At 43.7% G+C, this 14,344-nt stretch overlaps 1 protein-coding gene across 2 annotated transcripts in view; it reads right to left on the bottom strand.

Moving 5' to 3' along the window:
* ADAMTS5 (ADAM metallopeptidase with thrombospondin type 1 motif 5) overlaps window positions 1-13,864 on the bottom strand; it is a 41,035-nt gene extending 27,171 nt beyond the window's left edge. The window contains exons 1-2 of one of the 2 annotated variants that reach the window (XM_084802342.1): window positions 13,322-13,864; window positions 11,074-12,980 (exon numbers count right to left, since the gene is read on the bottom strand). In XM_084802342.1, coding sequence (XP_084658468.1) covers window positions 11,074-12,186 — 1,113 coding nt within the window. In that variant the 5' untranslated portion in view covers window positions 12,187-12,980; window positions 13,322-13,864. Of the gene's footprint in view, window positions 1-11,073; window positions 13,300-13,321 lie in introns of those variants that run through there. The other variant, XM_084802341.1, reaches the window with a different exon arrangement.
* Between the last annotated feature and the right edge of the window lie 480 nt (window positions 13,865-14,344).

Genomic DNA, 14,344 nt, shown 5'->3' with positions numbered 1-14,344 from the left:
CAATGCCTACACAGATGTCAAGGGTTTCCTGCATTAGACATAGGAAAGCCTAATATTCTGACCTAAATTCAGGCTGAACTTCTTGGAAGAGAGGCCAAATACTTTGTTTTATGTTAGAGTCAAACTACACCGTCACCTTGTGATAAAACATATATTACTGAGACATTTGTGTTTATACATATATTCATGTATATACATGTATCCAGTCTTTTATACAAAACCCAAAATAACCTTGAATCCATATGTATATTTAGATAGAAAATCAAACTGTCATATGTCTATTATTATTTAAAAACATTTTTGAATTTTGCAATTGAACTATAATTTCATATTCTGTGTCTTCAGATACTCATGTAGGTTCACAAATAGATTTTTTAAATCATTTTACTCTCATTTATTGGGTGTGTGAACATGTATGTGCCCCAATACATGTATGGTAGTCAGAGGAAAGTTTATGGGAGTCAGATCTCCACTTTCACCATATGAGTCCTGGTAATCAAACTCATTTTGTTAGGGTTGGTGGCAGCACCAGTTACCCACTGATCCATCTTGCTGATAGCTTTTAATGTAGTGTATCTCAAGCATGCGTGATACAAGTATATTGCATGGGTAGATATGAGTGTGTTCATTTTATTCTAGAGAAGTTACAGAACTTTTAAGAGAGTCTCAGAAGGAAAATCATCATGCCATGCTACTGTTAAATTGTTAAAAGAACTTAAAGAGCATCCACAAAACATTAAATAAATGAAGCTTAAAAGAAGATAACAGAAGCTGCAATCTTGACACGTCCAACTTGTAATGATAACATCCTCTTCAAATGTTAATGTAGGTATTGAATAGACATAAAGATTTTGTGTGTTTTCTTATGAATTTCCTTTAAAAATCAACATGCATATTTACAACCAAAAGAGCAATATAAATCCCCAAGTAAGCCATAAGTTTATAACCAGCTTTGGAAAGGAATTTAAAATATTAGCTTGGGAAACAAGTACTGTTTCTATTAGGCCTGTCATCTGCTCACAATATGTATCTTACCGCAGGGACTCAACTGACATTTACTTAATTAAGCTGAACGGTGAGATACAGTCAGACTCAATGGGATGCCCCTCATACATTCTTATTTTGCTGCCTGCTGGTAGGACCTTAGCAGCCTTCAGGTCCACAGGCATAAGGTGTATTCCTGCATATATCCAGTGTACAGAGGCAGTACCAATAGGCACTCCTCATTCCTCTCTGCTTTGCTGTATGAAAGTCTAACAAAGGTGAGCAAGACTTAACTGCTACACCCAAATCTCTTCTGTTTATTATGTTTTCAGGTCCTTCTTATGTTGTTTATATTGTGGTTTCCAGCTGTGTTGAGCTACACAGTGGCCACCATGTTATTACAGCTTCATATAATGAAAGTGTTAGCCAAGAAGCCTTGGTGAATGAAGACCTCAGGCCAACAATAACCCGTGCGAGCTTCCTTGGGTATTCTTTCATGTCCTCCCATGTGATCCCAAATTACAGCTGCTCAGAACAAATTAGCAGTTTTCAAAAATTGAAATTCAAGTAGACTTTTGCATAATAATTACTATTTGGGATAATAATAGAGTACAATACACTCTAATCCACCTCTTTCATCACTTTTAGCCATTTTAGGACCAGATCCCAGGTCATAGTTGAATCCTTATGCACAGTAGGTTATTTCTAGATACACATATGGTTGTAAACCAAGGTTTATCATCATAATTTAGAATTGATTATCTTCAAATAGTAAAATCCAAGAACTAACTCCCACTCCTTGTTTCACTGATCAGCTTGGAGGCACTGAAAAGGGAAATGGCTTTCCTGTGCCCAAAGGAGCTGAAACCGGAATCTTATTATCTTTGTTTACTGCTAATCAATTGCTCATTAGAGGCCATCAACCCTCCTTGTTTTCTTTGAATTGCATTAAATGCATTTGGCCTTTTGCCGTGGAAATTGTGCAAATGACTAAATTATGAACAGAAGCACTTGTTATTTTCTAACTACACTGATTAAGCCCTTGACTACATAGCCACCCCATTATACTTCCACAGCTGCAATTATAAACTGGCAAACTTTCCATTTCTCTCATGCAATTTCAAACCATTCTAGAACAGCTATGATTTCACCCTCAAGATATACAATAAACATGTGAACATTGTAAGCCAGCGTTCTTCTTAAGACATTAAGACAATATATCAAATTATTAATATATGGCACATTGTGTTTATATCTTTTCTGGTGACCCTTAACAACAGTCCTTACAGATATTAGCCAGTCTTCAAGGTTATACAGCTTTTAAAATTCAGAGGACAGGTAGGGATAGTACTAGAGTGCTCACATATTACTGTATATGCATTATCAATACATACATACATATATGTATATGAATAGAACACACACACACACATATATACATATTCTAGTATTGGAGGTAGGAGACACTATAGAAGGCAGCTCAACATATATTAAAGATATAAATGAATTAAACGTGATGACAAATGGTTTTCTGTTTATCCAGTGTCCATCAGAAGGCAAATTATGTATCTGTGTTTTCTGGCAGTGATTAGCTGTATAGAATAAACACCTTTTTACCATTGAGTGCTAAGTGATACAGTGGAAGACTGAGTAAAATATAAGTGTTCAGAAAGTGTGAGGGGATCTAACTGTGATTCCACAGTATGGTGTTGGCCACACTACAGGGCAGAGGTGGTGGATTTAACTCTAAGATACATGTGAAGTAGCCTTCAAGACCAAATAGTTTTTATGGGGTGATTCCTAGCCCTGTTACCTGTCACAGAGTTAGTTTCTGTGGGAACTTCGTGACTTACCAAGCCATTCAGAGGTGCTAGTAGTGCCTCAGACCTACTTGTGGGGACAGATAAGGGGAATGGGAGCCAGCAAAGTTGCCTAAACATCAGTGCTCAGACAGTAACTTGGAAAGTACCAGTGGTCAGTACCAGATGGGAAAAAGAGTCAAGCACCAAGTCAGAGAAGTTGGAAGAATTTCCGGTCTTGACTGAGAGACTGTTCTCCCATGCAGCAAAAAATGTGCTGAAGTAAGGAATTAGAGGAAATAGAAATTCTGGTAAGGGCAGATATTATCCCAAGGGCAGCTACTGCATTCGCCCAAGTTGAAGAAAAGCACTTTAAATAGAATTAGCCTCTGGGAAGGACGGCAGTAGTATTCAAGGCAAATGTGAGATATCACAATGTTTGGGTTACCCACTCCTCTTTCCATGCAACTCTTCTGAAAAGACACTAGTGATGGGAGAATTAACACTAGGGCATATATTTCAATCACAACTATCACCCACATACATGCATAGCTACATTTATACATACAGATTTGTCTTGTGAAGTTTTAAGGTCCTGATTAACATGTGCTAATGGTACATATTAATGAGTTCTATGTGACAATTTCACATATGCATACAGAAGGCATATGTTAAATCAAAATTTCCTTTCATCACTCCGCATCATGACTCTGGACTCGGTTATGTTCAGAATCACCTTGTTGTACAGATGCCTGCTTAGAGACTGCATAATAGAGGTCACTGTAGTGATTGGCTTAACATTCCAAATCAATATAATCTCTCTTTGAATACAAAATTACACAGTTATTGGAGATTGTTGAGCAGGTAGGTAGAAAAGATTATGATGCCTCAAGAGTCAGATACATTTTCGGTAAAAAGAGGGGTCACAAGAGAATACGAGACAGAGCAAATTGTGGACTGCGGGGAACACATACTTGGATTGGTTCTTCCTGATGATGAGAGCTAGGCTGTTAAAGACGAGGGAGAGTAAGAAGGGTTGCCTCTGATATGCCAACTCTATTTGTAAGACACGTTTTGCAATCAACTTACAAAGTTTGAGACAAAAGCTCTTCCTCACTCATGTAAGGACTCTGTCCAGCTGCACCTGTACTGGTATTGACATAAAATCTTCTGATAGATAGATGAGTAAATTAATGCTCAGGAGTGATGAGTGCCCGAATTTCGAGCTTCTGCACAGGAAAGCTAAATTTTAATCCTAAGCAAACACTGTGCTCCCTGCACTCCACAGCAGGCCATTGTTAAGTCACTGTCCTATTCTTGACATAAATATTATATTTTGCATTCCCAATCTGTACTTAATAATTAAATGATTAAAAAAGGCAGCCATGTGGTCTTCACGTGTGATAGGTTGATGAAGCTAAACAATTAGACGCACAGAAAATAGGCAAAATGCACCATGGAAGATGTTCTAGAAAATGAGAAAACGGATGTGAGAAATAAGAAATCTTCTGGTATTGTTAGCTTCTCCTCCTTCACACACACACACACACACACACACACACACACACACACACACAGTGAGAGAGAGAGAGAGAGAGACCCATCACACACCATTTAACTATTTAAGTCATGGTAACTACCCCCTATTTCTCATACTTTCTATTATCCCTTCCTACCTGGACTACCATGTAAGATTTTAAACTGACCTTTTTGCCATCTGAAATTTCCACATCTATTTGCTGTGATCAGTTTCATATAACATACCTTTATTCCTCCATATTGGTCACAGCCTGGCATTCAAAACTGTACAATGTAGCCCAACCTTCTTCACATCCCAGTGAGCCCTTCTGCCACATCCTGGCAATCAGTTTCCACATAGAACATTTGTATTTTGGCCCTCAAACAATAAGCTGAAATAGTCTATCTACTAAAGAAAATTAACTCACCAGTATTTGCCTGCTTTTCTTAAGTGTTTCTTGACTCACACCTTTCAATTTCTAATACCATTGTGCCTACAGGAGCCAGCCAGCCACTTAGGACACTCACAAGGCTCATTTTATTTATGTATTTATTTTTTTGTTTTTGTTTTTTGTTTGTTTGTTTTCCTTCTTTATTAATTTATTCTTGTTACATCTCAATGGTTATCCCATCCCTTGTATCCTCCCATTCTTCCCTCCCTCCCATTTTCCCCTTATTCCCCTCCCCTATGACTGTGACTGAGGGGGATTACCTCCTCCTGTATATGCTCATAGGGTATCAAGTCTCTTCTTGGTAACCTGTTATCCTTCCTCTGTGTGCCACCAGGTCTCCCCCTCCAGGGGACATGGTCAAAGGTGAGGCACCAGAATATGTGAGAAAGTCATATCCCACTCTCCACTCTACTGTGGAGAATGTTCTGACCATTGGCTAGATCTGGGTAGGGGTTTAAAGTTTTACGGCCTGTATTGTCCTTGGCTGGTGCCTTAGTTTGAGCAAGACCCCCTGGGCCCAAATCTGCCTTTCATAATGTTCTACTTGTAGGTTTCTAGGACCCTCTGGATCCTTCTACTTTGCCATTCTCCCATGCTTCTCTCATCTAGAGTTCCAGTAGAATGTCCTCCCCTCTGTCTCAGTTTCCTGGTAAGTGAAGGCTTTCGTGGGACATTCCCCTTGGGCTAATATGCAGATATAAGTGAGTATATACCATTTGAGTCTTTCTGCTTCTGGGTTAACTCACTCATTATGATTATTTCTAGCTCAATCCATTTATCCACAAATTTTGGGAATTCCTTGTTTTTAATAGCTGAATAGTATTCCATAGTGTATATGTACCACAGTTTCTTTATCCATTCTTCTACTGATGGACACTTAGGCTCATTTTAGATCACCCCTCACATTTGTATTCCTCACTAACTCTCTTTTCATTGGTTTCCACTGCAATTAGTTCACACTACCAAATGGTGTAGCATGACACTGTGTCCTGAACTGTATCCTCCCTAAACTCCTCAACCCAGTCCCATGGAGTCCAGCATGACTGTATTTGGAGAAATGGTCTATAAGGAAGATACACCTTCAAAAGGGTAGAACTCAACTCCGATAAGATAAGGCACTTCAGGACCTCTGTCCTCCTTGTCCTTTCTTTCCATTCCTGTCCTTTCTCTCTTCTTCTTCTGTCCGACACCCTTCTCTTTAACAAACATACAGAGAGGAAAGACCATGTAAACACACAGCAAGAATATGGACTCCTACAAAACAGGAAGAGATATCTTGTCAGAAGTTGCATCGGGTCGATCTTTGATCTTCACCTTTCCAGTCTCCAGAACTGAATCAGAATTTCTCTTTTTTTGTTAGATATCTCCCTCCTATCATAATTATTACTGTAACACAAGCAAACAAATACATACAACCTATGATCCCCCCCCCCCCCCGTGTAATCTGGTTGTTGTGACTTTCTTTACTTAATTCATAATCATTCAACCATCCTGTTCCCTGTCTTTCTCAGCACCTCCCTACAGTACAGAGAATTTCCATACTGCCTCTGGCTATGGCACATGGAATCTTGGTGTGACTGCTGTATTAACTCCTCCATATGGTTTCAGATAGCACGGCCTCCCCCTAAACTTGAGTCTACAACCTCAGCTCTGCACAAGACAACCATATCTGCCAAAAGTCATAATGGTATATCATTCCATATCAACGCTGTATGCTTTCCGGAATAGATTACTGAGGAAAGTGGTGACTTCTAAAATCTCTGCCTATAAAGATAGTTGCTGAGTATGTGAATAAAGTAATCACAGTATGTATTTGGGGAACAACTGACAGGACTATATGCTTATGTTATCTATGTTTCTCTTCAAATATATATTTCTGCCTGCAAAACAAAACAACATGATGGTTGCTGATTGTTCAGTTATTAAGGATAAAACAATGCATGCTATGGGTAGTACTGAAGAAATGTTCAATAACAGGTAGTTGAATCCAATCCAATAAACTAAACCTTTGAGAAACACTGGAAGTATACATTTGCAATGAGACCTAGTAAAGGCATGTAGGAAGAATCTGTGGGTTTCTTCTCTTCCCTGTTACAGACTTAGTTTATCCTTGGTGAGAGTCTTTATCAGTTTTCCTGGTGTAGGCATGATTTATTCATGTATCATTTCCTCTGTGCTGGCAATAAGCCTTCTTATGTAAAAAAAAAAAAAAAGTATTTCCTATCCTGTTGCCTTCCATCCTTTGGCCTCATCTCCCCTCTGCACAGTAGGTGGGCACATGCACAATGCCTACAATGGGACAATCCATCCTTTGACTTGTATATTGTTGTTTTGTGGCTCAAGTTTTCCCATACATTATTGTCTACAGTTGTCTAATCTGTAACCACTCTCCCCAACTTACCCACTACTTAGCCTCTTGTAAGGTTGGTCTGCAGTGTTCATTCCTTGACAATTGTCACTGTAAGTTTGAAGTGGATTTGAATTCAAATATGTGATTGAATTAGTTGGTTCAGTCCTCAAACCAAAGACCAAAAAACTGCCACCTTCTCCCTCTCCCAAGGCTCTTGTCTCCTAGTGGTCATTACTCGAAACCAAATAGTAGAGAAAAAAAAAATATCTGGCTCCTGGATCAGGCATCCTAAGACAGGCATGGGAGAAGAGAGATTCTAGGTGGAGCAGAATAGCTTAGAAAATAAGCTTAGGACTACCTTTAATTATTTATTGTACAATAAGTAAGAGCATCGGAATGAGGAAATAACCCTGGGAAGCAAAAAGTAAACCCCTGGGGACTAGATTTCTAATGTTTGCTGGTAGAAGTAGTGCGCACTTCAGCAGGAATGCCATTCACAATAGAAGTGCTTTTGTGACATAAAAAAAATGATGGGTGCTGTCTCTATAATTAGAACATTCCTGAGGGCCGTGCATGGGCCTGATAGTAAAGTATGCTGACTTGATAGCTGAACTATCAACACGCTTAAGCTGACTCCTAGACACAACACTCAAGGTGTTACCGGCTAGTAAACAGGGGGAAAGTCCTTCCTTACACACTTGCTTCACAGCTGAAAAACAAGCAATTTAGCAGAAGACATCTGGACACAGAATTTGAACAGAGCTCAGAGCCCATCAAAACATGCATTTGACGGCTGAGCGTCTGGCTGCTAAGCAACACACATCTTACGTTCAAAACAGAGTTGTAAAAATGAAGTCTTGCTGCCAACTCAGGGTATTCCTCATTGAAGAGAAGTAACTATGAAAGTTATTTCTTTCATATGACTAGCCTGAAAATACCTCACTTTCGTGACAGAGAGGAGCCCCAATCTTCTGTCTTCTACATTTCTTGGTTTCCACTTTTGGAGGCTTTAGGTAGAGATTAACTGCACATGCTGTGTACTTTCAATTGTGGATGGCCAGTATTGAAATAATTTCACAAGCCACCTAGTAGTCCTCTTTAAAATTAGAATACTTTATTCATATTATAAGTACTTTTGAAAGATCCAATATTGGTCAAGTTAGATGAGTACATCAGAGACCAACCACAAGCCAAATGGTATTTGTGTTACTTAGTGTGCTTCTACATGGCAAGGTAACCAGGAAGGACTAAAGTAAAATATTCCTCATGTGCAAACCAGCTTGGAATTTTTTCTTTGCTGCAATTCTTAGTAAAGTTGTGTTAGGGCTGGCAAGATGGCTGGCTCAAAGGGTGAGGGCACTTGCCACAGAGCCTGAGGGCCTGAGTCTGATCAGTCCTTGGCACCCACCGAGTAGAGGAAGACAACCAGTTCCCAAAGGTTGTCCCTTTTAGTCCCTGCTAACAAACTCTGGCACATCTCCTTCCCCATTAATACAACGTAATTAAGAATCTTTTACTTAAGAAGAAGTTGGAGAACAAATTTACTTCTATCTTCTTTTGTCTAGTCAAAATATAGTGATGCGTTTCCCAGACTGGAAAGTGACGAATGTCAATTACCCAAGTACAAAATCTTCCCAGAAAAAGCAATAGGCATCACTTAGAATCGCTGACTGTTTTCCTTTCATCCTGGGAATAGTTGGGCAAAGTACGTGGAAGGGGACAAAGAGTGAGTGGTCTTCAAGTTAATTTTAGAATTATGGGCCACACTTTTGTATTAAAACCGAAAGAAAATTATTTTGATTGGCAGTATACTGCCTTTTGGTGTGGTCTGCCTACAAAAGTATTTTTTCCTCTTTCTTTAGGGAACCTCCTTCTACAAACTATCCCAAGCCTCTTTCTTGGCAGGACCTCATGACATAGCAACACAAGGAAATCCAGACGTGGAAAGTTGGTTATGAAGGGAAAAAAAAAAAAAAAAAAAAAAAGGACTTGGAAACCAAGTGAGAAAGGGATAGTTTTTACAGAAGAACTTCACAGAGAAGTCTACAAAATGAATGTTGTATCATTTCAAAGACTAATGCTGGGCAGAGAAATTAAAGGGTAGTTTCTGGAACATCTCTTAATGTAATGAAAGCATTCTCATTGTTCGTAAGGCCGTGATGCCTACTTTTCCCACAGTGATGCTTTTGGTGTCTTTGTTTGTATGTGGGTGACATTTAGGTCTACCCCATGAACCACAAGAGTTTCTTGCCTCTGAATTTATCAATACTGTTCCCTTCTTATCATGGGTACCTTAGTGGAAATAGAAAAAAAATAGGTTGCAAGGATGTCATATCCCAAAACCTTCATAGTATGTGGTTGAATTGTCTATCCTTACTCTGGATACAGTTTATAATTTTACACAGTAAAAACAAGTTTGTAGTTATTTAAATTAAACTGGATACTTCTCACACTCCTAGAATGATCTTTAACCATCAGTCCTTGCCAGACATGTGAGAGGCACAAGTTGGGCAGAGAATTCTGTATTGGCAATGGGCCAAGCTTAAATCAGAAACTTATAATATATCAGAAATGCTAAGAGCAAGAAGGACAGCTGAGTGCCCAATCTGAATGGAGGATATACACCACTCACTCCAAGATGCAAGGGAACTTGAGGAAGGGGTTGGGACAGGACTGTGACAGCCAGGCATGTGAGGTTTACTTAAAATGCTGAATTCTAGAAATGCCATAGGCATGACAATCATGCATATACTGACACTGTGATCATCGATGGAACACACACACACACACACACAGAGAGAGAGAGAGAGAGAGAGAGAGAGAGAGAGAGAGAGAGAAGAGAGAGAGAGAGAGAGAGAGAGAGAGAGAGAGAGAGAGAGAGAGAGAGAGAAGGGGGACTAGTTGGAAAGAAGGGAGTCAACAGGGATAGTACGGAGGTAAAGAAAGGCAATGTGGGGAAATACTGCCAACCAAGGCAACTTTGTGAACTCGGAGGCTCCCAATTACCAGCACAGCCTTTTGTCTGAAACGTCACCCTAACATGGTGGTCTGGTAACTGTGTAAATAGATTTGTTCCTCCCAGAATCTCTGGAGTTATAATGACCCACCCCTTTCCTTCTCTGTAACCATCCTCCTTAACTCGGGGAAGTCCTTGGAAAACATTCTTCCCCACATCCTGAAGTTCTGCCCAGACCTTCAGAAATATATTCATCCAAAACCCAAACCTTCCAACTGGATTTGACCCTTGTTTGGCAGCTTGGGATGTGCTGGTAGAGGGCCTTGTTAAAGGAGCTCGGGTGGTGTTGAGGAGAGAGGGTGGCGTCATCCTCACCACTGATTGGGCTTCTGTATCCTCCTGGCCCTCCCACATTCCTTTCTTCTCAGGAACTCAGATTCCAAGGTGGACACGTCAGAAGCCCATTTAGAAGCCACATTAGAAAAGGAGAGTTTTGGAAAGGACTAGTGTCACAGAAGGGTTCGTATAAGGACATTTACAAGGGACATCATCAATCAGATAAAAGCGACCGCCAACTTTCAAGTCATTCCCCTTAAGTTGGACAAAGTAGTAATTTTTTTCTTCACTGATTAGTAGAGAATACAGGATTTCAAAGGCAATCTAACGTTCCCCCTTTGCCCCCTTAACTGTACAACATCCCCCAAGCACGAGCATGCCTACTTATCACGATTATACACTATACTGTCCTGTCTGATTGAACGGGCATCTTACATTATTGAATGCTGCTCTCCCGAGCAGGTACCCTCAATCAGAGCAGAAATTACTGCAGGGACTAAATTGGAACACCTGAGCGGAGCTGGAGGCTGAGTGTCCTGCAAGGTGCAGCTAAGCAAATCTATAGCGAAGGGACAGCAGTTTGGTGGGAGAAGCAGAGACACCAGCAAGCCATACCCGTCCACCGGTCCACCTGCCTCGGTGGTATCCCGCAGCTGGATACCCACCCACTGCACCTACCTCTCGGGTGAACAGGATGGCTGCGTCGTAGTGCTCCTCGTGGTCATCACCTAGTTGGTTGTGTTGGTGCTGCCATTTGCAAAAGTTTTTGAGAGTCGTGGCCGCATTCTTGCTCACCTCCAGACTCTTGTCCTTGTTGGCCAGCACCACCACCTTCACCACAGCCAGGCGGATATGGTTCTCGATGCTAGCGTGACTGTACAGCCGGTTGGCTATGGAGGCCAAGGTCAGCAGGTAATGTTGCAGGCCCCGGCCGTACATCCTGGCCATTGATGAGTCAGCCACTAAAAGGAGCTCCACCTGGCGGGCCCTGGAGATGGACCGGCGCCTCCGCCTCCACCAAGTGTGAGTTCCTGCATCCCCAGATAGTAAGAAAGCTGACTGGTCCAGGAGCTGCGGGGCTAGTGCTGAGCGTCTCCTAGAACTTCTGTACACTGAGGGGCGCTCTTGGGGCCCAGACGGGGACGTGGGAGTCTCGCAACTGGCGCGTGGTGGCATGGTCTCGAAGCTGAAGCCCTCCCGGGAGTAGATGTGCAGGATGCGCGAAGACCCATCCCCGTAAATTCGTCCAGCCTCTGCCTCTGCCCAGGACCCACGCAGTAGCGGCTTCAGAGTGTAGCGTGCGTGCTTGACAGCGAAGAAGCCGTCAAGACCCCCGCAAAGGTTAAAGACTGCTAGGGATCGAGGGCTGCCGTCCACAGTGCCCCTGTAGAAGCAGTGACCCCGGTGGCTAGAGGATGCGCTCAGCCTTCCTCCTGCAGTAACAATACCACCAGCAGCACCTACTGTGTCATCCCTCTCCAGGTCCAGCAGGAACCTCCGGCCGGCCGCGTAGACAAGGTAGCCCACCTTGCCACCGCCAGAGTAGAGTTGGTCTATATTTTGCACCAACCCGCTGCTCCTGCGCTGCCTGATCTGTGGTTGTGGATGGCCCGGCTCCTGCGCCTCCTGCCACTGCCGCTGGCCGGGCTGGGCGGCCGCTGCAGCAGTCCAAGGCTGCCTAGTTTTATCCTGGGCAGGTGCCGCGGCGGGGCTGTCAGCGGCCAGGGACAGGCAGGACGCGCACAACAGCAGCAGCAGCAGCAGCAGCAGGGACGCCCACTCGAGCCGCATAGTGCGCTGCCCACCGGGAGGGGCTGCGCGATTGAGTCTAGCTGGATGTTTGCTATTTGCTATGTAAGTTTCAGGGGCGGGGGTGGGGGTCTCGCCCTCCCACCCACCCGCCCACCCACCCACACTCTACACACTTGCGTGCAAGGTTGAATCAAGTGTCCAGGGAAGGGTAGGGGGAAGCGGCAGCAGAGCGCCAGCCTGGCCTGGCCGCGGTTCCAGCGTGCGAACTTTTCTTTGTTGGTTTGGAAAATGTTTGGAATTGTGCTCCAAGAGACGGAGAAAGAATTAAAAAAAAAAAAAAAAAAAAAGAGGGGGGGGGGAGCCAGGAGGTGGAGAGCTACCAAATACAAAAAAGGAGAGAAGCCCAATGCAGACAAGATCTTTGCACAAACAGATCAAAACAAACGAGCAAAGAGAGCAAGGAGGGCGATCACGCTCCCCGCCCGCAACTGGTGCGCGTTGGCTCCCGCCCCCTCGAAGCCTGGGGCTCGCTGGCTGCGGAGCTTCCAAGCTCCTACCCACTTCCTTTCTTATTTTGTGGGCTCCTTCGGCTCTGCTGGAATCCGAAGGGGCAGGGGGAAAAGAGCTTGGGGGAAATTCCCTAAAATGTTTTAAATCAAAAGGCAGGAGACGTCCTGCGGCGAGCTAGCGAGGCTGCGCGTCCGGGTCCCTTCCGCTGCCCCGTCCTCCCCGCCCGCGGTCATCCCCAGTCGGCTGCTGGCGGCGCGGAGAGAGGCTCAGGCGCTGTGAAGATGCGAGGAGGTGGGACAATGAATTTATAGCGGCGTGCCATCCTGCAATGGCAATTTCAACAATTCGTCACTGCACGCTGCCTCTTAAAGGGAGAGCTTCCCCACCACTCCCACCCTTCCCGGTCCGCGCCTAATCCGATGGGGGAGGGCGCAGGGAGAGGAGGGGGTGCTCGAGGAAAGGGAGACTAGGAAGGAGGAAGGGACTAGGAACTAGCCAGGTAAAAGGAGGGACAAAGGAAGGGAAAGCGGTGAGAGAGATTAAGAGAGAAAAAGTATTTAGGTAGGAAAACAAGAAAATTTCCTTGGCCTCATTTTAAAGCCACAGCAACTCCGGGTCTGTGTGATATTTCACAACCAATCGGGGTTGGCTAACCTCGGCTTACCTCATCTCCTGAAGGGGTGTGTGTTTTTAAAATCTCTCCCTGCCTTCTTCCCCTTGCTATGCTTGCGCGGGATACGCAGTTCTTGCCTCATTTTGCGGGCCAGTGCGCTCTCTGGCCTTGTAGACCCGGTAACTCCGTCCACTGGCCAGGGCAGCCGCCAGTGCATCCAGAAGTCGGGCTCTCTTTTCCCTGGCTCCCTCTATCCGGCGGCCCCAGTAGCTGATTTCCAGCCTTCTCATCTCTTAGCTTGTCCAAGCTCCAACACTTGCTGACTTTGGGCTAGGAGTGACTAACTTCTCCCGGGCCACCAGCTGAGCAGCCCGGCAGCCACGGCTGCTTCCTGTCCAGTCTCTGGGTAGGCAGCGCTGCGGTGACCCCGACAGAGCCGGCTGCGGCCTGGGAAGTCCTTGGCTTTGTGTATAAATGGCGGAGCTCCCAACTTTCTCCAGCGCATAGCTGGTCAGTGCCCACAATCTGTCACTTATTCCAGCCATTGAAACTTTTTTGGCTGTAGAATTTCAGGGTAGGAAAGAGTTAACTCTTGAAGGGACTCCTACCCCCTTCTCAGACTTTTAAAATTTTGTGCTCACACTTCCTTCCTTTCCTTCTTAAAAGGTAATTAAGTGGCAAACACTCCTTTGTTTACTTATTATGACTTTCCTAAGTCAGCCACTCATTGCTAGTCACCGCCCCCTCCCAGTGCCCATTTTCAAAAACTCCTATTAGGATGGAGGAATACATTAGGTATATTGGTGGTTATTAGTAGGCAGGTGGCATGGTCCCTGCTACTCAGTTTCTCCATCCTTTGTCTCCTCTAATTATCAATTCAAAGGAAGTAAAAGAAAACCCAGTGACTTTCTCACAGCAAGCTGATGTGTAGCAAGTCCACTGCTAGTTCCAGTACACAACCCATATAATTTGCGCGTTTGTACCATTGTTAATTTCATGGCGTCAGAGAAGAGCAGGTATACTTGCGCAGCCTCAGCAAAGGGTCCATTCTCAGGGAAGGTATCATAAGACTGA

Source organism: Acomys minous, assembly GCF_964271855.1.
Source record: "Acomys minous genome assembly, chromosome: 11".
Lineage (NCBI taxonomy): Eukaryota > Metazoa > Chordata > Mammalia > Rodentia > Muridae > Acomys > Acomys minous.
The sequence above is the reverse complement of the archived record's forward strand: the minus strand, read 5'-3'. Positions and strand labels throughout refer to the sequence as shown.